The sequence below is a fragment of the Microchirus variegatus genome (assembly GCF_963457635.1).
Source record: "Microchirus variegatus genome assembly, chromosome: 11".
NCBI classification, from domain to species: domain Eukaryota; kingdom Metazoa; phylum Chordata; class Actinopteri; order Pleuronectiformes; family Soleidae; genus Microchirus; species Microchirus variegatus.
The window spans coordinates 23,636,915-23,661,237 of NC_139812.1; the positions used below are offsets into that span (position 1 = coordinate 23,636,915).

At 38.9% G+C, this 24,323-nt stretch overlaps 3 protein-coding genes across 5 annotated transcripts; 1 reads left to right on the forward strand and 2 right to left on the reverse strand.

Moving 5' to 3' along the window:
- Positions 1 to 467: 467 nt before the first annotated feature.
- Positions 468 to 3,428, reverse strand: LOC310933997 (NFU1 iron-sulfur cluster scaffold homolog, mitochondrial; the record flags this gene model as incomplete). 3 transcript variants are annotated; one of them, XM_083897597.1, is made up of 8 exons in its annotated part: positions 468 to 1,070; positions 1,237 to 1,411; positions 1,549 to 1,612; positions 1,693 to 1,804; positions 1,899 to 1,965; positions 2,059 to 2,194; positions 2,421 to 2,521; positions 3,324 to 3,428. In XM_083897597.1, the coding sequence occupies 8 exons, from the start codon at positions 3,386 to 3,388 to the stop codon at positions 1,002 to 1,004; spliced, it is 789 nt and encodes a 262-aa protein (XP_083753723.1). In that variant the 3' UTR covers positions 468 to 1,001. The 3 variants fall into 3 exon arrangements, with proteins under 3 accessions (XP_083753723.1, XP_083753724.1, XP_083753725.1); XM_083897598.1 differs by having other exon boundaries at positions 3,333 to 3,388; XM_083897599.1 differs by having other exon boundaries at positions 3,296 to 3,340.
- Positions 3,429 to 5,323: 1,895 nt separating this feature from the next.
- On the forward strand, positions 5,324 to 11,692 carry LOC310933877 (transmembrane protein 150A; the record flags this gene model as incomplete). Its single annotated transcript, XM_083897447.1, has 7 exons — positions 5,324 to 5,385; positions 7,350 to 7,397; positions 8,092 to 8,154; positions 8,232 to 8,299; positions 8,405 to 8,535; positions 9,928 to 10,105; positions 11,499 to 11,692. 7 exons carry the CDS (start codon positions 5,324 to 5,326, stop codon positions 11,690 to 11,692), a joined length of 744 nt encoding a protein of 247 aa, XP_083753573.1.
- Positions 11,693 to 15,083: 3,391 nt separating this feature from the next.
- eif4e1c (eukaryotic translation initiation factor 4E family member 1c) lies at positions 15,084 to 24,268 on the reverse strand (the record flags this gene model as incomplete). Its single annotated transcript, XM_083897294.1, has 7 exons — positions 15,084 to 15,391; positions 16,720 to 16,859; positions 16,951 to 17,064; positions 17,217 to 17,280; positions 17,436 to 17,531; positions 21,162 to 21,247; positions 24,251 to 24,268. 7 exons carry the CDS (start codon positions 24,266 to 24,268, stop codon positions 15,277 to 15,279), a joined length of 633 nt encoding a protein of 210 aa, XP_083753420.1. The 3' UTR covers positions 15,084 to 15,276.
- Positions 24,269 to 24,323: the final 55 nt, after the last annotated feature.

Sequence of the window (24,323 nt, forward strand, 5' to 3'; positions counted from 1 at the left end):
TCAGAAAAGCCCTAAAACTAAAGACTAAGATTTAAAAATGTACTCTTAAATGAACCAGTGAAGTGAAGTGATGTCATCTCTCTTGCATGTGTTGGTTAAAAGCTGTGTAGCAGCATTCCGCACTGCCTGGAGATGGTCCAGTACTCTAAAGTAAAGTAGGCTGTTACAGTAATTTGAATAAGAAATGAAAGCAATAACTTCCAAGTTTGACATTTGGCACCAGAGATCTTCATTTGGCAATGTTCCTCAGCTGGAAGAAGCAGTTTAACACCTGAGCAGCTGAGGTTCTGCTGGTAAAATGAGAGTAAAGCTTCAATATCATGTTTAACCTGAGGGAGATAATATTACAGCAAAGTCGTGTAAAGGTAGTGACAATTGCTATAGGATACCATCAGTGTAATTCCTTCAAGTGAACATGTTAAAGAATCAAACAACAGCAAAGATTATCTTTCCAGACAGTGATCTTTGTTTATTGCAATATCTTGTGAGAGCAGCAAAAAGCATATAAATAACAAAACAGATATTTCCAGATGCTAAACTATTACAGTTTAATGAACATGTATTTTAATTTATATTATTATTATTATGCCTTCACAGGAACATTACGCTCTGTTCCAACAACTTGTCAAATCTTCATTGTGCTCGAACAGTACTGTCAAAAACACTTCAATTTATGGGATACATTACAGTATTTCAAAATATATAATATTTATAAGAAATAAATACAACAACAAATAATTCACAGCCATCACAGAGCAGTTGTGTTCAGTTGATGAAATTACTGTATATACAGGCGTACGTCTTCTTTTCGGTTTGCACACAAATTGCAGCTTGAACTCTTAACAGTTTATATGTGCACGCAAAACAGCTGGATTAAATGTTCTCTCTTCGTTCTAATGTCGGCTGCATGTTAGTTATATATTAGCAGACAAAACAACAGTGGAACATAGTTTTGTTGTTCTTACAAAGTTCATGAGAGAGAGTTGTTCCAGAGGAAGTTGTCATTTTTGTAGTTTGCGCTCCAGCTCTGAGAAAACCTTGGCGTTGATTTCATCCACTTCATCTTCCACCTGGGGGGAAAACAACGATGTTGGACAAAATGTTAAAATGTCACATAAAAGTCTGTAAATACATAATCTACCATTTATCTAAGAGACTGAACAGTGAAGTCTGATTTCAGAACTGAAACCAGCAAGTCCTTCATAAAAAAGTAAACATCTTGTTATCTTTAATCACCTGCTCCACTGAGTTTACTTCTGGGATATAAAACTGCATCATGTTCTGAATCCCGTTCTTCAGTGTGACTGCAGAGCTCGGACACCCTGTGCAGGAGCCGACCAGCTTCAGCTTGACCGTGCCGTCCTCGAAGCCTTTAAAGATGACATCGCCTCCGTCCTCCTGCACTGTCGGTCTTTGTGAGCGACGAGAGATCATGTCACGTTGTACAGAACAAAAAAAACAAGAACAGACGAACGACTGAAATGATATCTATTATTTGAACAATCAAACAATGTGCTCACACTGACTACAGAGATTATGTATTTGTACCTGATTCTGGTGTCCAAAAGCTCCTTTATTATAGACACAATATCATCATCATCATCACAGTGACCTACAATGAAAACAATGTACAATATTATTACATAGCAACATTTACAGTGAAGCAGCTGTATAATGTCAGGAGGAACTCACTGCTCTCATGGACAACTGCCCCTGTTGTTACTGGTTCGCCGCTCTCAAAGAACTTAGCGATGGCGTCCAGAGCATTGCGCTTGATGTCCGTCCATTCCATATCTTCATCCAACTTACAGAACACCGGAGATCACATGCACGTGTTATCTCTCCACAGAGGCAGCACAATCACAGAGACAAGCTGTTAAAGCACATTTGATACTTACTTTAGTGATTGTGATAAAGTCCGGGCCAAAGAACACACTTTTTACACCTTCAATTTCAAACAAGATCCTGAAAACATACACAACAATCAAGTTAATGTTGCATGCCACGCCAAGTACAAAACCTGCATTTAGTACATCAGTAAACTAGTTAATACACAACCTGGCTAAAGATGAACATTCCGCTGAGCTTGGAGAGGGAAAGTCAAGGGTCCCACTTCCTAGGACAGGTTTACCCGGAATAAACTTCAAGCTTCTGGGGTTTGGGGTGTCCTGAGTCTGGATGGACAGTTGTCTAACTGAAAAATAACACAAACAGTTCATACTCAAAAGACATGTTTTTCCCCAACTAAATGAAATGATAATGTACTAATATGACTTGTTTTGACCAAACACTAAAATGATTCATGGACAAAGGACTCCAGAAAATATTCACAGTTAAGAAGCTGAAAATAATCATCAGTCCTTAAAGTGGACCCTCAAATGCCAGTGAAGCACCATGGCGATTCAGAGATGTTCTCTCACTTGGTAAGAGTGTGGTCCTCGTCCTGGCCTGAGGTGGAACTTTTCTGAAGCTCTGGCTCAAGCTTTTTGAGTGATAAACTCCCCTGGTCACGTCTGGAAACCTTTCCAAAACAGAGCATATTACACAATGAGTTACCAACAAAAAGTAAGAGAATACGTGTTAACCAGTGCTAAGCTTAATTTTTAACGCAGGGTCGATTCGATCTATTCCCTCCAATGCCTTAGGTCTTTCGGGGCCAGGTAAACAAGTTTAAGTAAATGTTACTTTATGAAGCATCTTACCACAATAAAATGTTGAGACTGGTTAAGAACATTTCCTCTGACCCTAACCATGTCCTGAACTATGAATACAGACCATTAGCGTCTGGCTGGAGGTTTAATAAGGTTAGACTAAAAAACGCCTGTATTTATGTCTGTGGTTCTTGGGTGACTGTAATGTTTCATTTCCGTGGTTTTCTTTTATGTCTCGTATGTTTTAGCAAACAAAGCTACTTTGACATAAGACACATTTCAGGTATATTCGTATCATATCATATCGTAACCAAATCAGCGTTTTGAACGAACCGACAAACCGTCATTAACGGTTTACAGCACAGGTTACAGCTGGCTAACGTTAGCCACCCACAGACGTGGGAGCTGAGGAGACACGTAAATCATTTCAAACTATGAATATTGTGTTAATAACTAAACTATAGTAACACAAACAGTATATAACTTTGCACTGGCGTTGTGTTGACAGGCTAGCCACAGACTTTTGTCGAGTTTGGTTTGTTAGCTAAGTTGCTAGCTGTCAGTAAGGACGCCGGTGCGATTGCGCGTCACACTACGGCGTTAATTCTCATTAAACGAAAACGAAAAACGAAACGAAAACACACATTGTCACAGAAAAAGACATAGTCAAACCGAATGTACGCCGTATTTCTCGCTCGTATCAACTGGTTGAAGCCCCATCTCAAGTGCGCCGCCATTTTGTTTGTTTTGAAAATGAGCCCCCGTTCATGTGGTCGGCGTCTGTTCTTCTTCTACTTCTTTTTCAAAAGCAGGTGAGATAAAAGACACAGGTGAGCGGCGTCACCTCCCAGTGGACGCGGGACTTTTATCAATCCAATATTCTTGCACAAAAAATAAATAAATGCGAGCGTACATTAAGTTTTCAAGACAATATCCAGAATTATCTTCAAAAAGACACATGTCTTTAAGTCCCCCTTTGTTCTGGGTCTTCTGTACTGTATGTGTCTTTGTTTTATTTATTTATTAATTTCTTTTCCACGGTTCTCAAACTGTGGTACGTGTACCACCAGTGGTACGTGAGTTTCCTCTGGTGGCACCTGGAGGGAAAATCTTGAAATACTGTTCTATTGTACAAACCAGAGTATGTGATGGAACGACAAAAATAATTGGAATAATAATAATAATTAGAGTCATCTCTCGTTCCATTCTAAACGTTATCTCGTCACTAGCTTACCTGCATTGGTACGGACATTTACATATTACGTCCTCTACAGAGGAAGTTGCACGGTTTAACAAACATAGCGAACATTAAAAACAAGTTATTTTTTAATAGTGCTTGATCTTAATACAGATTTCCTCCTCATCTGATTTAAGATACTGTCAGTTAAAAAAGTAAAAAAAAGTGTATACATGAACCAAGTATTTTTGTTATTATTCAATCTTTATTAGTGCTGGGCACTTTAACACGCTAACGGCGTTAATGGCATCAGCGTTGACGGCATGTTTACGTGACTCCCTATTGTTAAAATGAGTCACGCTAAAGTAACGCTAAACTTTAAAAACAGAGGCACACGTACGTTAATGTGCGTTAGCGTTGACGCCGCTAACGCCGTTAACGTGCCTAGCTCTAATCTCTACCTTCAACAATGAGTTAAAGGCGCCATATGTAAGAATGTGGCCAAAAAACGGTTACTACATTCAAATTCAAAATACCGAGGTCTTTTAGGTTTCGTTTTCTGACGTAACTGGCAACCCGTGGTCGCTCGGCAGCTGAGACTCTACTGACCGCAACGATTGGTAGACGGCGGTAGGTGGCTGTACTGTTGTTGTTGGTGAGTTCAGTTTGTCATATGAACATTATTCCTGAGTCTCCGTGACACATTAGGAGGATTTTATGACCAGTTGATTTATATTTATTACATAATGCACCTTTAAGTGGGACTTAATTAGTGAGTATTAATTTGTCAACAGCAGACTGGAACATACTCCCTAAATCTGCAGGTAATCTGCATGTAATCTATAGGTAAGTAGTTATTGTGGCTGAGTTAAAAGAGCAGGATAGTTGGAGTGTACTCTGATCTATACAATACAATCTAATCTATATTTTTAGAACAATTAAAAGTGTTCTTCTGTCATATTGATAACAGAAGACTCCACATTTCAAATCCAGAGCGACCTGCTGGTCCAACAGGTCGCTCTGGATTCTTACGACCAGGAATAATAAGAAGAAGAATCTGAAGCATTTTTGTTTGTCGTTGTGACATCATCATCATCATCGGAGGCGTGCAAGTGAGTCACTCTGGAGTAAAGCAAACGAAATCCCATCGGCCGACACAAGGACCAAGCCCCATGTTTCCCAACGTTTGTGCTGACAGAAGAAGAAGGTGGCGCCTCAGAGGAGTGGCACAGAGAGAGCGAGAGGGCGACTGCCTCATAAAGGAACTGTACGTCTGAGAGTGACGTAAGTCTAGAGTCTGACACACGCGAGTCTCCAGAACCTGAACCACAGGATCATCACAGCTCAAGACGCTCTTTTTGCTCTGTAGGCATGAGGCTGATTCCACCAGGACTTTACACACCAACACGGACGTTTGCCTGCTGAGTGTTCAAGGACGAGTGGACACACACAGAAAAAAAAATACTTTTTTATTATTAACTTCCTCACCTTGAAGATGCTCTGGGTCATTTTCCCCATCGTCCTCTCCCTGGTGTCATTTATTGGCACATGGACCGTGTAAGTAACCAGAATCTCACACACATTTCTCACTCTCACATACAGCATGAAACATGTTAAACAAGCCGGTAGTTTTATGAGGATGTCACACTGACAAGACAGATGGGTCAGACAGTGTGTGTGTGTGTGTGTGTGTGTGTGTGTGTGTGTGTGTGTGTGTGTGTGTGTGTGTGATGTACATTTAAAGAAGGTCATTTAAGAACTTTAAAAGCTCGCCTACTGCCAACACTTTCAGTCAGAGGTGAAATACACGCTCGACTGCCTCAGGGTGACAGTTGAGAAATGACAAAGCATTAAATCAAATCCAATCCAACTTTATTTATAAAGCATTTTAAAAACAACAACAGCTGAAACAAAGTTTTGTACACTGTTAAAAAAAAAAAAAAACCTAGCAAACCCTTTCTTAAAAAAACCTAATTAAAACTATAACTCATTTTAAAACTTATGAAAAATCCCAAACTACACTGTAAAAAAGAAAAAGTGGAGAAAACTCAAAATTTCAAGGTAACTTGCTGCAATCGATTTTTGAGTTTACAGCCCAACAAAAGATAGCGAGTTTTTAAAAAAGTTCAATCAACTAATATTATTTTGTTAGACAAACTTGTAAGTTAGAGTGGTGCCAACTCAAAATTATATTTTCAGACAGTTTGGCTAACTAATCTTGTTCAGATAATGTAAAAAATGTATTAAAAAATAAAATGCAATTTTAAATTTTGAGTTGGCAAAACTTACAAGTTTGACTGACAAAACTTTTTTGAAGAAGAACTTTTTAAAAAAAAACTTGCAATCAGCACATGTTATCACATAATGACGCGCAGCCACCGGCCACGACGTTCTAATTATAGTCATTTGTTTGTATTCATTCATTCATTCATTGTGTATCTTCTTTATAAACTGAATATGAATTCATACAGACGTTATTGAGTTGTACAAAAGCACAGTAAAGTCACAGGAACCATGTGGTTATAGGTGAAGTCTCTGCTTTAGTTTTGTTTTGTACAATCAGAAACTTATTTATTCTACTTGTCACTGCTCGACTCTAATTCTCACACCCAAGTTTTTAATAGACTGTAAAAAAAAAGAAGAAGTTGAGAAAACTCAACATGTCAAGGCAACTTACTGCAATCGATTTTTTTTTGAGTTTTTAAAAAGTTCCATCAACTAATATTATTTTGTGAGACAAACTTGTAATTTAGAGATTCTGTTTTCAAACAGTTGGGTAACTAATGTTGTTCATATTATTTAGAAATTAAATAAAAACATTAATTCATTTTGAGTTGGCACAACTCTAACTTACAAGTTTGTATAACGGAATAATATTAGTTAGTTGACTTTTTAAAAACTCAAGATCTTTTGTTGGGCTGAAACTCCAAAATGGATTGCGTTGCCTTGAAATTTTGAGTTTTCTCAAATGTTTTAATTTTTTACAGTGTACTTTGGGAATTTTCACTAGTTTTACAATGAGTTTTAGTTTTAATTAGATTTTTTAGAGAGGGTTTGCTCGTTTAAAATTAGTTTTTGGTACTATGGAGTAAAAAAGGTCATAATTAAAGTATTGTAGTGTCATAAAAACCAAAACAAAATATGCAATTTTATTTGTGTGCCCTTGGTAATAATATACGTATATAACTCCTTATATCATAAAAAATAAACAGACTTCATATGAACCCAAAAGGTTTATGTATGAAATACATTTACAATACATTACAATTTGAGTTACTTTTATAAACACACAATGAAGTTGCAGTTAGTTATTGTTGTTAAAGTTTTTTATTTTTTTTCATTCGTTATAATAACCTTGGCACACACTGAGGTGGTGGATTCAGCTGATAATGATTTACCCCCATTCCCAGAAGTGGAAGATAATGCATCACTGATGCGGTTTCACAACATGAAATGTTTGTTTTAATCCGTTTAAAAATGGTTTAATCAAATCTTTGATTATTTCTTGTATTTCCACGCAGATACGGCCTCGCTTTGGCCAACTATCACGTGTGCTCCCTCAGCGACTGGTAAGACGTTTATCAATGTCTGTGATCGTCAGTTTCTTCTTGTGTCCGCGATGTTGCAATAACCCTTAACACAATAAGCACAATACCCACTCTGTACTATCCTTTCTTTCTTTCTTCTCATGGCATGTCCTTTTCTTATCTCCTTGTCCTCGTCTTATACTCTTGCTCTTCTTGTTCTTCTTGTTCTATTTTTCTATGGGGTTTACCCAGCAGCGTGTGCGTGCGCCCGTGATAATGCGTTAGTGCCACCTTCTTCTTACACAGTTGAATGTGAACACATTAAATCACATGTGTCAAACTCAAGGCCCGGGGGGCCAGATGCGGCCCGCCACGTCATTTCATGTGGCCCCCGCGAGTGATTAATTGGTCTTAAAAATCTGTGTTAAAATAGGTCTATGCTGCTGACCATAAACTACATTTCCCACAATGCAATGGCGATTGCGTTACCCGCAAAAAAGTGACGGCATTCCGCCACTGGATCGCAGTGTATCATTGTATTATGCATCATGTGACGAGTGAAACAAGTAATAAATACAGAAAGTTATTTATCAATATAGTAGTTACCTTTATTTTACATTATATTTGGTTACATTTAGTTACATTTATTCTGTATGACGGTTAAATCTGGACCTTTGATGGAAACCATTATGCTGATGTGGCCCTAAATAGTAAAACGTCATTATCTTGCTCTCAGGGCGAGCGACAACTACTGCGACGGGAATAAGACCACTAACTGTTGCCATGTTCCTACTATAAGGTAAAGAAAAATACAATTTTACTTGATTTAATCTTGAAATGTGGACCCTTCATTATCTAAACCACGTGCGATTGCAGCTCCAGTGGAATCAACGCGCCAGAGAATTCACTTTTCACGGCGACGATCAACGCCGGATCCTTTCTCTGTGAGTTTACCTGAGTCTAAACGTGACGCTGACTCATTCTGACATGTGTGTGTGTGTGTGTGTGTGTGTGTGTGTTGACTGTTCTCTCGCTCTCTCCTCTTTTAGTCCTGCTGTTTTGTTTACTCCATCACGCCCATGTGATGGAGAGACACACGTGTCACTCCATGCTGAGTAAGTTGGCCCTGGTCTTTGGCGTGGTGGCAGCCGTGGGCGCGTTCATGGCCGGAAACTGCAACGTGAGTAGAGCAGAGTGTACTGCTGATTGAGACTCACTGTGCACAGGAGGTACATGGTGTACTGTAACAGTGTTTACTTCCTCTTTATCACAGGAACGATTAAAAACGCTTTGTACTAACACGGGCGGAGATTATACAGTCGTTCAGATACTTTGGTACTGCATTTAAGTACAAAATGATCACATATCTCTCTACTTTATGTTGAGATTCACTACTGGAGTTGGTAATGGTCTGTATTCATATAGAGCACACGTGTCAAACTCAAGGCCCAGGGGCCAGATGTGGCCCGCCATGTCATTTTATGTGGCCCGCGAGTGAGTACGTTGACCACAAACTACATTTCCCACAATGCATGGCGATTGCGTGAGCCGCAAAGTGACAGCATCGCCACAAGATCACAGTGTAGCATTGTATATGCAAGTTATAAATACTGAAAGTTATTTATCAATATTTTACGATTTAGTTAGCTTTAGTTTACGTTATATTTGGTTACATTTAGTTACATTTACTCTGTATGACAGTTACATCTGGCTCTTTGGGGGTAACCATTATGCTGATGTTGAACCCACAACATTCCAGTTGAAAGACAACTCACTCTATTACTCAGAAAATCCCTTTGATACTTAAGTACAGTAAATGTCATGTACTTTAAGACTTTTACTTCAGTAATATTATACAAAAAAAAGTGACTTCCACTTCTACTGAAGTCATTTTCTGGTAAAGATACTTTTACTCGCATATCTCTTTTAAGGTACTTAATACAAGACTGTTAGGAGCTGGCCGTGGTTCGAACCGTTGCCTCACAGCAAGAAGGTGCTGGGTTCGATTCCCTTTCAATTTGTATATAATATTGTGTGTATTAAAGATGCAATGTTTAGATCGAGATCTAAACGAAACAAAATTATCGACATATTATTATTATACACTACCGTTTAAAAGTTTGGTCTCACCTATACAATTTTTGTGTGTTTTCCATTAAAAGTCACACTTTTATTCATCAAAAGAGTTGCAAAATGAATAGAAAATATAGTCAAGACATTGACAAGATTAGAAATAATGACTTTTATTCAAAATAAAACTGTTTTCAGCTGTGCTAACATCATTGCACAAGGGTTTTCTAATCATCCAATAATCTTCTAACGCCATTAGCAAACACAATGTACCATTAGAACACTGGAAATGGGCCTCTATACACCTATGTACATATTCCATTAAAAACCGGACGTTTGCAGCTAGAATAGTCATTTACCACATTAACAATGTATAGAGTGTATTTCTGATTCATTTAATGTTATATTCATTGGGAAAAAAAAGTGCTTTTCCTTCAAAAATAAGGACATTTCTAAGTGACTCCAAACTTTTGAGCGGTAGAGTAATAGTCGTCCTCCACAGCCAGGTTACCTGCAGCTCCTCCATTACCTCGGAGCCGCCATCAGCTTCATGTGCATCTGCTTCTACACCGTGCTGCTCACCTCGCTGACCGGGAAGTGCGTGCTGTCGGGATACGAAAAGTTACTCTACCCGCTACGCATCGCCTCCACCGTGAGCCAAACCTTTCTCACCATCGGATGTATCCTTTTTTTACACAAACTCACGGCTGGACGGTTGTAACCTTTACACGTTTACTTTGGTGTGGCTTGATTCAAGCGGAGGTCAAAAGGTCACCTGAGCAGCGGGTGTTCAGCTGCTCCGTGGCGGCGGCGGCGGCACCACACGCCCACAATCCAGTCTGCTGCTCTGTTTACAAAGTGGGACTGGCCACTGTATGTACAGTATATCGTTCATGTAACTGAAGCAGATTTGTTTTAATGGTAGTTTAACCACATCAATCTTTAACCGTTGTTTACCTACAGTACACAACTTCACATATTTGACCCTGTGTCACTGCACAGTGGAAGGAACGTGTCTCATGTGAAATCAACATGCTATATTTTCTTTATAAATTAACTTATAACTATAAATCCAACTGTGCAGCGGGAAAAAAACACATGTTCAGCCATCATGATATCGACAATAGACAATATTTTTGAGGCTATTTTATATAAATTAACAATAAATTGTGTTTGTTTTGATACACAACGGCATATGAGTCACAGTGAAACAACACATTTATGAACTTTTAAGTGGCAGGACACATAAAATCAATGGTTTGAGACCACTGTTCTAGACTCTATGTAATTTAATTTAATTTAATTTAATTTAATTTAATTTAATTTAATTTAATTTAATTTAATTTAATTTAATTGTATTTAATGTAATTGTATTTTGAAAACCAAAATACACAAAACTGTGTATTTTCCCTCTCAGGAACTCATTACTCATCTCTGGCTAACATTGATAATTTAGCATAGGTTTTTAAATTTGTGGACAAATTTGACCCAAGTATATCCAAAATATCATAAAAGAACTAGCAATTGATAATATTTTTGGTCATATCGCAACGTTGACCTGTCCTTCGTACGCCTCAGAGTGCGTTACAGTAGCTTTGTAGCTAGTCATTGTTTTAAATAAAACACATAAATGTGTGTTGTCATCTCAAAAGTGCACGTTAGCAAAAATATTAGCATTTGTTTCTCTTTGAAATAAGGTAAATATGTGTCACATTATGACCCACAAACATCTCTTTGCCTTTAACAGAATACAAAAGAGCTAGCTAACTCTTTGACGGACAGTGAAAAGTGTTTCTCTAGTTTTTTTTTAGTATTTCTAGTGGAACACTATGAAGTTTGTCATTAGCCACCATTTGAACATGATAGCTATCGCTGACCTGCTGTATTTACGCCTTAACGTGAAAAGCTTCAGACGCCATTTTAGCTAACTCTTTGAGGGACAGTGAAAAGTGTTTCTCTAGGTTTTTCTAAGTGTTTCGGGTGAAACACTATGACGTTGGTCATGGGCCGCTATTTGAACATGCTAGCTACCGTTGACCTGCTCTATTTACGCCTTAACGTGAACGCCTTCAGACGCCATTTTCTTCGCCCAGCCCCTGGACTATCAGAAACACCTGGCTGCCTTGTTCGAGTGGATTCTCAGCGTCAACCTGGCGATGTTTGAGCTCAGCTACGTCATGGAGTTTTACTACTTCTCGTCCTTCATGATTACAAATCTGCTGAGCAAACGCGAGGAACAGAAGCCGCTCATGCTGTCGCTGTCCTGATGACGTGAGGACGGCCAGCGTCTGTCTACAGTTAACCTCACAGGGACAGGACTCAGTAAGACAGAGGCTGTGGACTGTGGATTATTAAGCACTTTCTGTGTTATTTATTGAAAAAAAAAAAAAAAAACCTATTGCGTATTTCTTTTTACACAGGATGTTGTCATTTTGCCACAGAGGAATGAACCTAAGATACGTGAAACGTGCTGTTCACTGAATTGATTCAGTGATTCAGAATTCAAGTTCATACTTCGACTTCCATTCATTTGAACGTCCTAAACAAAGCCTTATCCCTAAAGCTTAAGCTTAACCTTAGCCTTAACCTTAACTCAAGTGACCTCTGGGGCCACTGAGCCACTGGTCTGGCCACTAGGGGGCCAGTAGAATTTCAGGAGTGTCCGTGTTGGAACGTACGGAAGAGGATTAGGGCCACACAGGGAAAAAAATGTAAAGTTTAAAGTGAGAATTCTGAGAATAAAGTTAGAATTCTGAGTTTTAAAGTAAAAAATTATGAGTTTAAAATCAGAATTTTGAGTTTAGTCAGAAATTCTCAGAATAAAGTCAGAATTTTGAGTTTGAAGTCAGAATTCTGAAAATAAGGTCAGAATTCTGAGTTTAAAGTCAGAAATCTGAGAATAAAGTTAGAATTCTGAGTTTTAAAGTCAGAATTTTGAGTTTAAAGTCAGAAATTCTCAGAATAAAGTTAGAATTCTGAGAATAAAGTAATAATTCTGAGTTTAAAGTCAGAATTCTCAGAATAAAGTCAAAACTTAAATATATTTCTCCTGTGTGGCCCTAATCCTCTTCCATAGAGAACAATATATAGTTCACAATAACAATGTATTAATGAGGGACCAGTTTTTTGGTCTCCTTGTGAAATCCCGGTCCTCTTAAGGTCAGCGTTTATGCCAGACAAAAAAAAAGATGACATCATGTTCCTGTTCCTTTTCGTCAAAGAAAGCACCGAGTGCTTTACGTTACATTTCTGAGCTGCCGTTAAGTTATGAAGCATCCAGACGGGGTCGCGTCAGGTCGTCCGTCCGTCTGTCAGTCTGAACTAAACATGGAGAGAGGCAGCGTTCAGTTTCCAGGCTCCTCCCTCTGAGAAGTGAACAAACTGTTGGGTCTGCTTTTAAATCACTGCTGAAGACTTTTAAAATCAGATCACCTTTAAACAACACTGCACTGTTACTTTTGTTAATTATTGTCGAGGGTGTTTTCATTCAGTATTTAATGTTCAAACACTCTGAAGAACCTCGCTGCCGTACAAAGGTCTATGAGAAGGGCGGAGGACGTTACAAGAAAAACATAAGATTCCTGTAAGAGCTCATGATCCTGTTGGACTGGATGATTTACTGGCTGACAAACTCTGTTTTGACACATTATTCACAGTGTCGACAGAAACCAAGGAGGCCTCAGAGGTAACGCAATCAATAGCGGGTGTTGTTTTGTTATTTTTCCATTACCACATTTATCAGGTGTGGTCTATTAATGTACTTTTTTTTCCATGCGTGTGTGTGTGAGCAATAATTAACTGGTGTGATGTTTTAGTGCGATCCTCTTACGTAAGGCAGCAGCACTGAAGGAACATCTTAATGAAACGTGTACCCTTTTTGTGTCCTTTTGTTTTTCAGCTCGAAAATTGAAAAATCGAATTAAAAAGCCTAAAGAAAGTGTTTGCCAACACATTTACCTCATCACCTTTCATATTCAATGTGTTGACAGCTCGTTTCCAACGCCCTCATGTGACAGAAATGAGCTACTGCACTCACTGGCCACTTTATTAGGTACACAGGAGTGTGTTCAGAGAGGGTTCTCTTCATAACGACTATGCTTTAATCTCCAGATCATCATCATCATCATCATCGAGACATATTTGCAGCTGGATCTCACTGGATATTTTCCCCCTTTTCAGACTGTATTCCAGTAAACATGAGAGATGCTTGTGTGTCAAAATCTCTGAAGATCAGCATTTTAATTTTTTATTTTTTAAAGACATTAGAGCAGCCAATGGGTTCCATCAGTTCAATTAGTTTGCTGCAAAATGGAGCGAAAGCACATCAATGTATCAACTTATTTTTAGCTTTGAATGTTGTTTTTTTACCTTTTTTTAAAAAAAAGAATTGTATTTTGCTGCTTTTAATGTACTGTAAGGTGACTTATTATTATTACTAAACTCAAAAAAAAAAAAAAACTAAACTCACCTACCGCCGTCTACCAATCATTGCAGTCAGTAGAGTCTCAACTGGCGAGCAACCACGGGTTGCCAGTTACGTCAGAAAACAAACCTAAGAGACCTCGGTATTTTGAATTTATATGTAGTAATCGTTTTTGGCCACATTCTTACATATGGCGCCTTTAATCAATTCGTTTGGTCCCTAAAATGTCATAAAATGCTAAATCCTGGAAATGATGTTCCCGAATGTCTCGTTTTGTCCTCAAACCAAAATGATTCAGTTATAATGATTTCTTTGTTATACGAAGCTAAAACAATCGGAAACTGTGTTTTAATCATGAAAAAAAATTATCAAAATAGCTGACGATTAATTTAGTCATCGATTAATAATCATTAATTTCATCTACTAATTTCACCTCTGGACAAAATGAAGCACCATGGTTCTGGTTTTAATGCAAAGCACTTAACCTTTACTTGAAAGAAGGTAATATACATCCTGGAATTACAGATAATAAAGATACATTATGAGCAGTCATTTCACAATGAATATCATCTTTCCTTCGCATCGACCGAGAGAGAAGTGCGACATTATCTACAGTTTTTTGTTAGGAAGAAAACAGTGAAAAGCACACCTATGTATGTCAGCATCTTTACTGTATGGTACACTGTAAAAAATGTCATCTATATATGCAGTAGTCCACATGATCAACCTCAATAACAAAAAAAGGAAAAGAAAGAGAGAAGAAATAAGAAAAGAAAAAAAAAAAAAAATTGAAAAAAACACCAGATTCATGGTTGTGTTAACTATCAACTGCAATGCATACATTATAAATAAATGTAAGGGGAAGGAAAAAAATAAAGTTCAAATAGTACTACAAGCAATATTCCACAGTTCCAGCATGGCTGAAACAAAAATCTTTAAAGATACTGTAGATTCTTCAAACAGGTGTGTCTCAACGTCCAGCTCATGCTTATTAACACTTCTGGACAAAAAACAAATATCTAGTTAAAATTGCTCTTAAAATTTTGCCCTTTGACAGGATAACGTCGTCTACCGTCTTTTTCTGTGAGGTTTACTGGCATGATATACTTTTCAATTCTAAAAAGGGAAGTGAGTTGTGTTCTCTAGCTGATCTTCCATCCAAATCCTCTTATTTTGAAAACCTCTCCACTGTTATATCTCATGTTGTGGAGGGAGGGAGAGAGCGAGGGGGGGGGGGGAGCTCCAACTGTACACACTAAGAACATCTGTCTTCTCAGTAAAAGGAAAGGACACTACAGTCGTTTACAACTCAAAAGGTTATTAATGTGATGATGCGGATTGGTAATTGTTTAAATCTACAGCAAGTTGAAAGAGGGTTGTTGTTTTTTGGGGATGGGGGAGGGTGTGTGTGTGGGGGGGGGGGGGTGTTCAAACAGAGTACATGTTCTTGGTGGTGGATCCGCTCTTGCTGGACGTGTCATCGTGCGACTGGTAGCCAATCATGGCCTTGATGGGGATGTTCAGGCGCTCTTTATAATTTTGCCTGTGGAGACACAAGATGGAAGGGTCAACTCAGTGATGGGGGGGGGGGGGGTGCTAATGCTAATGTGGCATCTCCCTCTTGTGGTCACCTTTGGCTTTATGTTGATGGTAACAGAAGCTGTTGGGTACAGTATGAATTTCTTTGCGTTTCCATTAGGAATAGTACCCAAATAACCATTTTTCAGTACCTTTCCATTGGGGTACCAGAGTAACGGTACGGTGTGGGTGGAGCTAGACCCACGTCTGTCAGCTGACTGAAAAGCTGGAGGTCTTGTTGAGACAAACAGCCACAAACTGAGTCAATGTGTTCCATGTTACAGGTACAACGTCCCTCTACACAGCCCACGCCACACCTACTAGGTAAAGGTATTGTTCTTGGGGTGCTTTCACACCTACAGCATTTGGTTTGGTCCCTTGGTTCGGTTCGTTTGCGTTGGTGTGAATGTAATCTCGGCACTTTGGCGCGCACTAAATCAACCGGTCCGAGACCTGTCTGAAGGGGTGGTCTTGGACCACTTTATCTGCCCTACTTTGGTACGGTTCCTCTTGTGTGAAAGCGAAACCAAGCCAAAGGGACGAAACGGTCTAGTTTAATGCACGCAAGTGACACGGTTTGTATGGTTTGCTTTCACATATGCATAGTTCTAAACGAACCAAAATAGACCGCGAAGACCATCAGCACCGGAACCGGACTCACCCCCGATTTCCACCGGGCGCGTCACTGCCACGGAACGTAAGTGCCGCGGAGCTGATCGCTGCCACTCTAATCAATGTGAGCATTTCCACTGGCCATGCATTGTTTGCATACGGCTGGCTCGCAAGGCTGCGCTGCGCAGCTGAAACGCACCTGGTGGGGATTGAAGCTGGGAAGAGAACGGTGCAAAACCGTGCCGCTGAGGTTCCTCACAGTAAATCGCAAATCCGGGGTTATCCCGTATCTCATACCCATAATACATTAAACGAGACCGTTTTGTCCTATTTGGTTCGGTTGCTTTCAAACCAGAGGGACCGTACCAAAGTAGGGCGGATAAAGCAGTCCAAAACCTGACCGGTTAATTCGGTGCGCACCAAAGGACCGAGATTACATTCACACCGATGCAAACGAACCTGAAATCACCCTCAGTAGATACGCTTTACCTTTCCAAACTGCATGCTAAAAACGGCTTCATCAATTGGGTAAGGATGCATACTGTACCAGGATAGAAACAAGCCAAGACTGTGACTTGACTACTTTCTAGGGCTGAACAATTAATTCGCAAATTCCCGTCAAAAATAATCGCAATTAGATACTTATTCAAAAAATCATTCAGTCTATGACAGACTACTCACCCTATCGTCATGATGGCATCCCTGTTTTGGCAGTTGCTCGTCCAGATGGCTATTTTGTCGCCTTTAGGTCTGACGTTGACAACGGCGCCGCACACATCTTCGCTCGCCTCATCGAACGACTCGCCAACTAAACACAAGAGCTGGAAAACACACACGATATTAATTATACTTTCCTTTTTGAAAATCTTTGACCTTTTGTTTGATCAACAAAAGCTGTATTTTTTTTTTTACCGTTTCCATCCAGTAGCGGTCGAGGTCGTTGTGTCTCTGTTGTTTATTGAGAGTCATCAGCCATCGACCTCCCAGCTTGTTCCTGTCGTCCTCCCACATCGGCTTAATCCCATCCTAGCAAGTTAAATTAAACATGGTTAAAGTGTTAAACAACAGAAAAACTAACGGGTAAAACCGTTTCTTTAATCCGTTGCATCTCTTTGAACTCTGTGAGACGGTTTTGTCCGATTTTACATGATTCAATTTCATTTTCTGAATTTCCTTACCTTAAATAAGCAATAATCGCAGCCAAAGCCAAGTTTGCTTGGTTGCTGTATGTGGTTGTATAATCTGTAAGAAAAAAAAACATGGTAAAGCTTTAAATATACATACACACACTTGCATTGTTAGATAGAATATCATGTTTAAGGCTGTGATCGTATGTTTAATGAGATAATTTACACATGCTGAAATGACACTGGAGAATAATGAAGAGAAAAACGTACGCCCAAAAGTCTTCCACTGTGTCAAATTTGGAAATGAGACGCAGGTTCTCTGTCCAGCTTTTACTCTTGTCATTTTTGAAATACCACAGGGCCCATCTGAGAGACAGACAGAGAGAAGGGAATCAGAAACACTCAGAAACATCTTAGCACTGCCAAAAAAACATAGAAAACAGAATTACAAGAATTTATTTTCTAGACAAAACAAACAGAAAATAACTTTGAAGAAGGTTGAAGTCGTTGACACAGCATTGAAACATATGCAGTGACATACGTAACTAACAGTTTTTACTGTCAACACAAACTACATGTTTGCTCAACACAAAAATCCAAGTCATCTGCAAAACTTTGAGTAACTTCAGAGGACGTGGGAGGGGGAAAAGTTATGTGAGCTTGAGCAATCAAATTTCTTGGATATTGAATTTGGGATAAAAACAAACTGTGATTTTTCAGCTTCTTAAATGTGAATTTTTCCTGTTATTTGTTGCTTCATATAACAAAGAAATCAATAACACTTTTTACTGACTTTTAAAAACCAAACAAGTAGTCGTAAATTAGTTGTTGTTAGATACTTGAATATGTGAGTTTCAAGGTTTGGGGAAACACCGGTCAGCATATTTCACCATTTTCTGACTTGTCATAGACCAAATAACATAATTCAATCAAGAAAATACTTGAACAGATTAACCGATTATGAAAATAATCAGAAGTTGCAGCTGTAGTTGCTCAAACGCGGTTGTTTTGCTTAGAAAAGCAAATTAAACGGCCACTTCACCCAAATAATATACTGTTTTATTATTGATTAACAGAGATAAATGTGTTTTTGATCAGACAATTAACAAAAATCGACGTCAAAGTCACTTCCTTCAAAGAAAATAAAAGCCCCACACTTCTCTTCACTGTGTTTCTGTCAATTATAACAAAAAGATCTACAAAAAGAAAATTAATTTAACAAAACAGGTAAGATATTGTGAATTAAACAAACACGGCAGCGTCATAATAATTAGTTTATTATTCACTTCATCAAGTGGAAAAGTAATAGGTGAAACAGCCCTTTAGGTTTGGAACCCAGCCCTACACGTTTGGAACCCAGCCCTACACAGCTACACACACCCAGCTTTACAACAAAACGCGGCAGCTGGTCACAAACACATCAGTGCAAAAGAAACAGAGAGCGAGAGGCGAGCGTCAGAAAGCACGACAAACGCAGCCTTTGTTTACGACCGTGCTGTTATTCTCTCATCTATACCCAGGAAGGGGCTAGAAGGGGGAGGGACGAGGGTAATGAGAGGACATCACATGAACCTAGTGGCCCCTACGCCCTCCCCACTTCCACTCTCACAGCAACCTGGTCCATGTGTTACACTCACACACACACACACACACACACACAGAGATATTAATAAACTGTACAAAGGCAAATCACGACACAAAAATGCAGTTGTGTCATGTCGCAACTTACTCCGCGCGTTATTGCACAACGCAGGCGGAGCGATGAGTCGGCACTTACGCCGGTGAACCCGGCCAAGGACACGGTTTGTATACGCGTCATGAAACGTAAACAAACACGGCAGACGGTAAATCAAGACGGTGATTGATCGACGACGAGCCCTGCTCCTCACATCCACGCTCATGTCTACAAAACATGTCTACATAGAGCAGCTTAAATTGTTTAAAATCATAATCCAGCAAACGCTTTTCCCCCCCGAGGCGTGGGCGTGGGAACAGGATTACCAAACACATGTGTAGCTATTTTAACTGTGGATTCCTATTTTGAAATAAAGGGAAGACAAGTGAGGAGACGGGATCAACAGTCACTGAGAGAGTAAGACATTTTATACCTCTTTAAATAAAGATAAATAAAACCTGTTACATGACTTGGAACTTGACAGCTGGTTATAGTGTTAAGGTAACATTTTTTTTAATAGCAATTGATGTAAAGGTGACGTTTAGAGGTCGACCGATATTGGTTTTTCTAGCGTCGCTACAAGGGCTGCAACTCACGATAATTTTCTCGATTCATCACGTAATCGTTAAATCGATAAAATGTCAGAAAATGTTGATCAGTGTTTCTCAAACCTGGAAATGATGATGTTCTCAAATGTCTTGTTTTTATCCACAAACCAAAAATGATTCAGTTTTAATGATTTCTTTGTTATATGGAGCAAAGAATCCAGAAAATATTCACATTTTAGAAACTGAGAAATCCTTAAAAACTGATTATCAAAATAGTTGATGATTTAGTAATTGAATAATTGTTTCAGCTCTTTCCTCCATCTGATAAAATATGATGATAAATACTCAAAAAAAATCATATCCAATAACCAATAACCAATGATTGAACAACACTGATGCTAGCTTGTCTTTCTAATCGACATTTTAAGTCTGCATTACAATTATATATAAAATAACGCATAGACTAAATACTGACTGCATGAAACTAAAGGAAAATACATACATATTATGGGCTTATGCTGATGACTTTTCCCCCATTCTGTTAAAACCCAAACTCAGCGGATCTCCATGAATATTTAAAAGATACACAAACAAACAACTAGCAACTTGTGAGCAGCTGCTATTTCATCCCAAAACTGGTATTTTTTCTTTCCTCTTTTAATGTTTTCAGTGTTTTACATCAGATCTTAGTAACACATCCATCTGCTGTAGTGTCTCCGTTTAGTGGTGTTATGTAATACATTTATTAGATTCAGACATATAATTACCTTGAGCAAACCTGACAGCTTCATTAATGATGATAGTTCAATATAAGTTGTTTGGTTTGGTGATTTTGTCTGTTGTGAAAATGAACCAAATAGGTTCAGTGTTTACAAAACAGCCAGTGAGACAGCTGTGGAGGTGGATGTGTTTGTGCACGACCGCGGTGTAACGACAGGTTCGCGTGCAGCAACGTATTTACATGTTTTTGGCAAAATTGGCAACCACGCTCATGTCTGAACCTGTTTTATGGCTGCTTGTTTGAGTGTTTTTTGGCCGTTATGGAGTCACTTATTACGGAAAAGGCCCATTCCTGCCGACTGCTGGAGCACGGATATGAGACAAGTTAAAATATATGTTTTAAATCAAATTTATAACAAAACTCTAATTCAACAGAACATACTGAAGGGACATATTGTCCTCTCACTGAGACAATGGAAGCATCAAAACACAATAACTCATAAGAACACCAGAGGTGGTCAACCTTGACCTGAGAAGCTGGACTAAATACGCAGAATGATCTACAAAGTAACTTATTAAGTGAACTATTAGGCATTCTCCCAGGCTGAATGCTCCTGAATGGATGTATCGCCCACCACTACCACCAGAGAAGTATGAGTATATTTCTGAAAACGATGAAACATGGACAATATACAGAGTAGGAAGCGGAAAGCTCTATTTTAGATTTCTGATTTAAACTAAAAAAAAAGACCCTTAAAACCGATGACAACAACATTCCAGTCGTGCAAAATTAGAAAATGGCCTCTGTACAAGTTTAACGAGGAAGTGAAGCCTTTCCCTCAATCAGAGCAGAGATGGAATGTGCTCTTCACTGAACTAAGGTTTGAATTCATTTATCAGTTGTTAAATAAATGTTATCATGCACCAAACTGGATTCCTCAGACACTCCCGTCGGTTGCTGTCTTCAACTCAATGAATATAAGAATAATACAAAGCAACAACATCTCAGATGTAACATCCTGTCAGACACAGCAGCTGTTTCTCTATTCTCACCTGTTTTGCAAGGGGTGTTTAATATACTGCTCGGGATTCGCGACGACCTGGCTGTCAGTCGGTTGATCTTCAGTTTCAGGTGCTTTCTGTAGAGAGAGAAACACATGCACATATACACATGAGCATAAGTATTTTACATATCTCCTGATATGACACGAGATGGAAGAATTTGGTTACAGCTGTACAGTGGGAACTAATGATCGTCAAAAACCCTATTAACTTTAATCATTTCTTCAAGAAAATGTTCAAATATTTAGATAAAATTAAATAATCAACTACCTCCACTATATTGAGCAGCAAAGCTCAGAAAGTAAAGGACAGATTAGAATTTTTTGGGGATGTAGGTTATGGTCCAAGTACGGAATTATTAGAATATGATGATGACAGAGACATAACTGTTAACCTTGTGAGACTGGGGAGAGTTTTGACACTGAGAAGGAGAAATGCTCTTTCTCAATGTTTTTTATATTGACCATGGTTGTGGTAAAGGACTGGGCGACATGGCCTAAAAATAAAACCTCCGATTTTACATTGTTTTGTTTCACATTGTGCAAGCAAACACAAAACTTAAACTAATTTTACAGAGGGCAGTGGTTTGGCAAATGTCTAACACTGAAAAATCACTTCCATGCTACTGAGGAGACCGAGGCCTTTCATGGGAAACAATTATTCACTGTTTGCTGCCATTTTGTCCGTCCCGCTAAGGAAATGCAGAGGTTAGTGTCCTCTAAATTATTTCTCATTGTCCCCCCCTTTCATTTACTATATATATATATGACAATGAATCGCCACAAATGCTCTACTTTGAGAGGCTGACCTGTATTTGTATTTGAATGACCACCATAAAATGTCTGCCTGTAAGCAGCATAACTCAAACATAACACAGATTTTCTCAAGATGTAGACACGGTGGTAATCCAAATACAGATTATGACTCATCACTTGAGTGTATTTAATTGGGAAAATGCTTTCCAAGACGTATCAAATAATTAATCTAATCAATTATAACATTTTAACAGGAGAGACATCAGTTGGACCTGTTTGAATTTAGTCGATCCAGGTTGTTTCTGCAGTTCTAATAATGTATTGCTACATCTATGACGGACCATCAGCGACAGCTCTATTCATAACACTCTGCAGCTCAAATTAGGTCTCGTGTTGATCTTTCCGTCATCACTAACAGTGACCTGTATAACTGTTCCACTTAGATAAAATTAACTTTTAAAGAGCCACCGTGGTCACATTGGAGTTACTGAGGTCACCTACAGTTAAACATCACGACACCGTGGAATCACATGACCTACATTTCTCACAGGAGCGACCTGCTCTGCGACGAGAACAATTCTAACAATTACAGGTAACAGGGAGGAGAACAATAAACGCAGAGGCACAGTAAATTCTAAGCTACCCTGACATTTATGCAAGTCAGTGGTTGTCAAAAAGTGGTACGTGTACCACCAGTGGTAAATGGTCCTCATTTATGGTATGAGTGGTATGCAAGCTTCCTCTGGCAGTACTTTAATAGTGTTTCCATCTACAGTCTCTCTACTTCTATTTTCACTACATTCACATAACCCTTTATTATACTTATATTCAGAGTTTATACTCTCTCATGTTTATGTACATGTAATTTAGTATACATTTTGTGTTCTATTTGATTCTTTTATTCTTGTCTACCCTTTAGCACAGTATGTCCTATACCCGATGTGTAATGCTGCCGTAAAATAACAATTTTTCCACCTGGGATCAATAAAGTACATCTATCTATTATTAGGAATGCACAACAATATACATTTTTTGCCAATATTCGATATATTTGGAGTGTTTGGGCTGATAATCGATACACATTTTTCCGTAGTTTCTAGGGATGGGAATTGATATTGGTCCAATACTGGTCAAAATTACTGGATTGGATATCGGACAGATAAAAATGTACATAAAATGAGCAAGAGCATTTTAGCTGAGTCATGCTTGGGCTGGTTATTTCTCCCTTCTGGGAGAACAATATTTGTTACACAGTTATCTTTGAAATGACACAGCACAAATGTGTTGTTAACAGCGTCATAGTTCACAAATTGTCTAAATGAATGACTGTGTCAGTCAGACTAATATCGGTATATAGTCAAGTTTGTGATATCGGTATTGCACACAGAAAAATGGTATCATCCCATCCCTAAAAAAAACAATAATAGTAGGAGATAGCGGCCTATTTGACCTACTGTTGTAATCACTTGTCATATCGGCGGATCTTTGTGTGTTTGACTATATGTGACAATACATTTTCAAGCCAATATCTGTCGATACCGATAACACCGTGCATCACTACTATCCATCCATCCATCCATATCAGATTTATAATCTGACCGGAATAAGTAGAAAATTAAACAAATAACATCATTATAATACATTCAATAATAATAATTAGAGTCAGACGTCTGAAAGAGCAAAATGATCTTATTTGGACTAAATCTGTCTCCTGTGAAAAGTCCGTAGCTGACTTTGCTCGGCCTATTTACACCACTGTGTTTTAACGTTTTGTAATAACGGTGTTATTTGGATACCTCAGTATTTTCCCAGTTTGTTCTTCTTATATATAAAAACTTTGAGAACCACTGATGCAAGTGAACGTTGGCTAGCGTTAGTTTTTAACAGACGTGCTATGCTAGCGGCGAGCTAAACACACACGTGTCCAAATCTGTCAAAAAATGCCACAAGCACCGCCACAGTGTGAGTATTTAAATGCGCTAAATGTTCATTAAAACAACAAGAAGACACGGGGCCGTGTGGATGTGGAGGGGAAGAGACGCCAGTGAGTGGAGTTTGAATGAACGACGCACAGCCACTGTGTCCCTCCCTGCCAACAAAGTCTCATGCATCACATTGCCGTGCATGCTAACGCTAGCGTAGCTGTGATCCACATCCAATTCACGCGCCTGTCACCCGAAACTCGGAACACTTCGCGATAAAAGGCGGCCGTCGTGTCAAAGAAGCCGGGCGGCGTGATAGTGCCGCGACACGCGCGGGCGACGTGGCTGATATTTCCGTGCAACTGAGTGGGATTCTTTCACCCCCCTCCTAGCTTTATCTTACCGGCTCCGATGTCGCCATCTTGACAGTAGAAATGTTCTGCTCGTTCAGCGCTGCGGCGTCACTCCCAGACTAC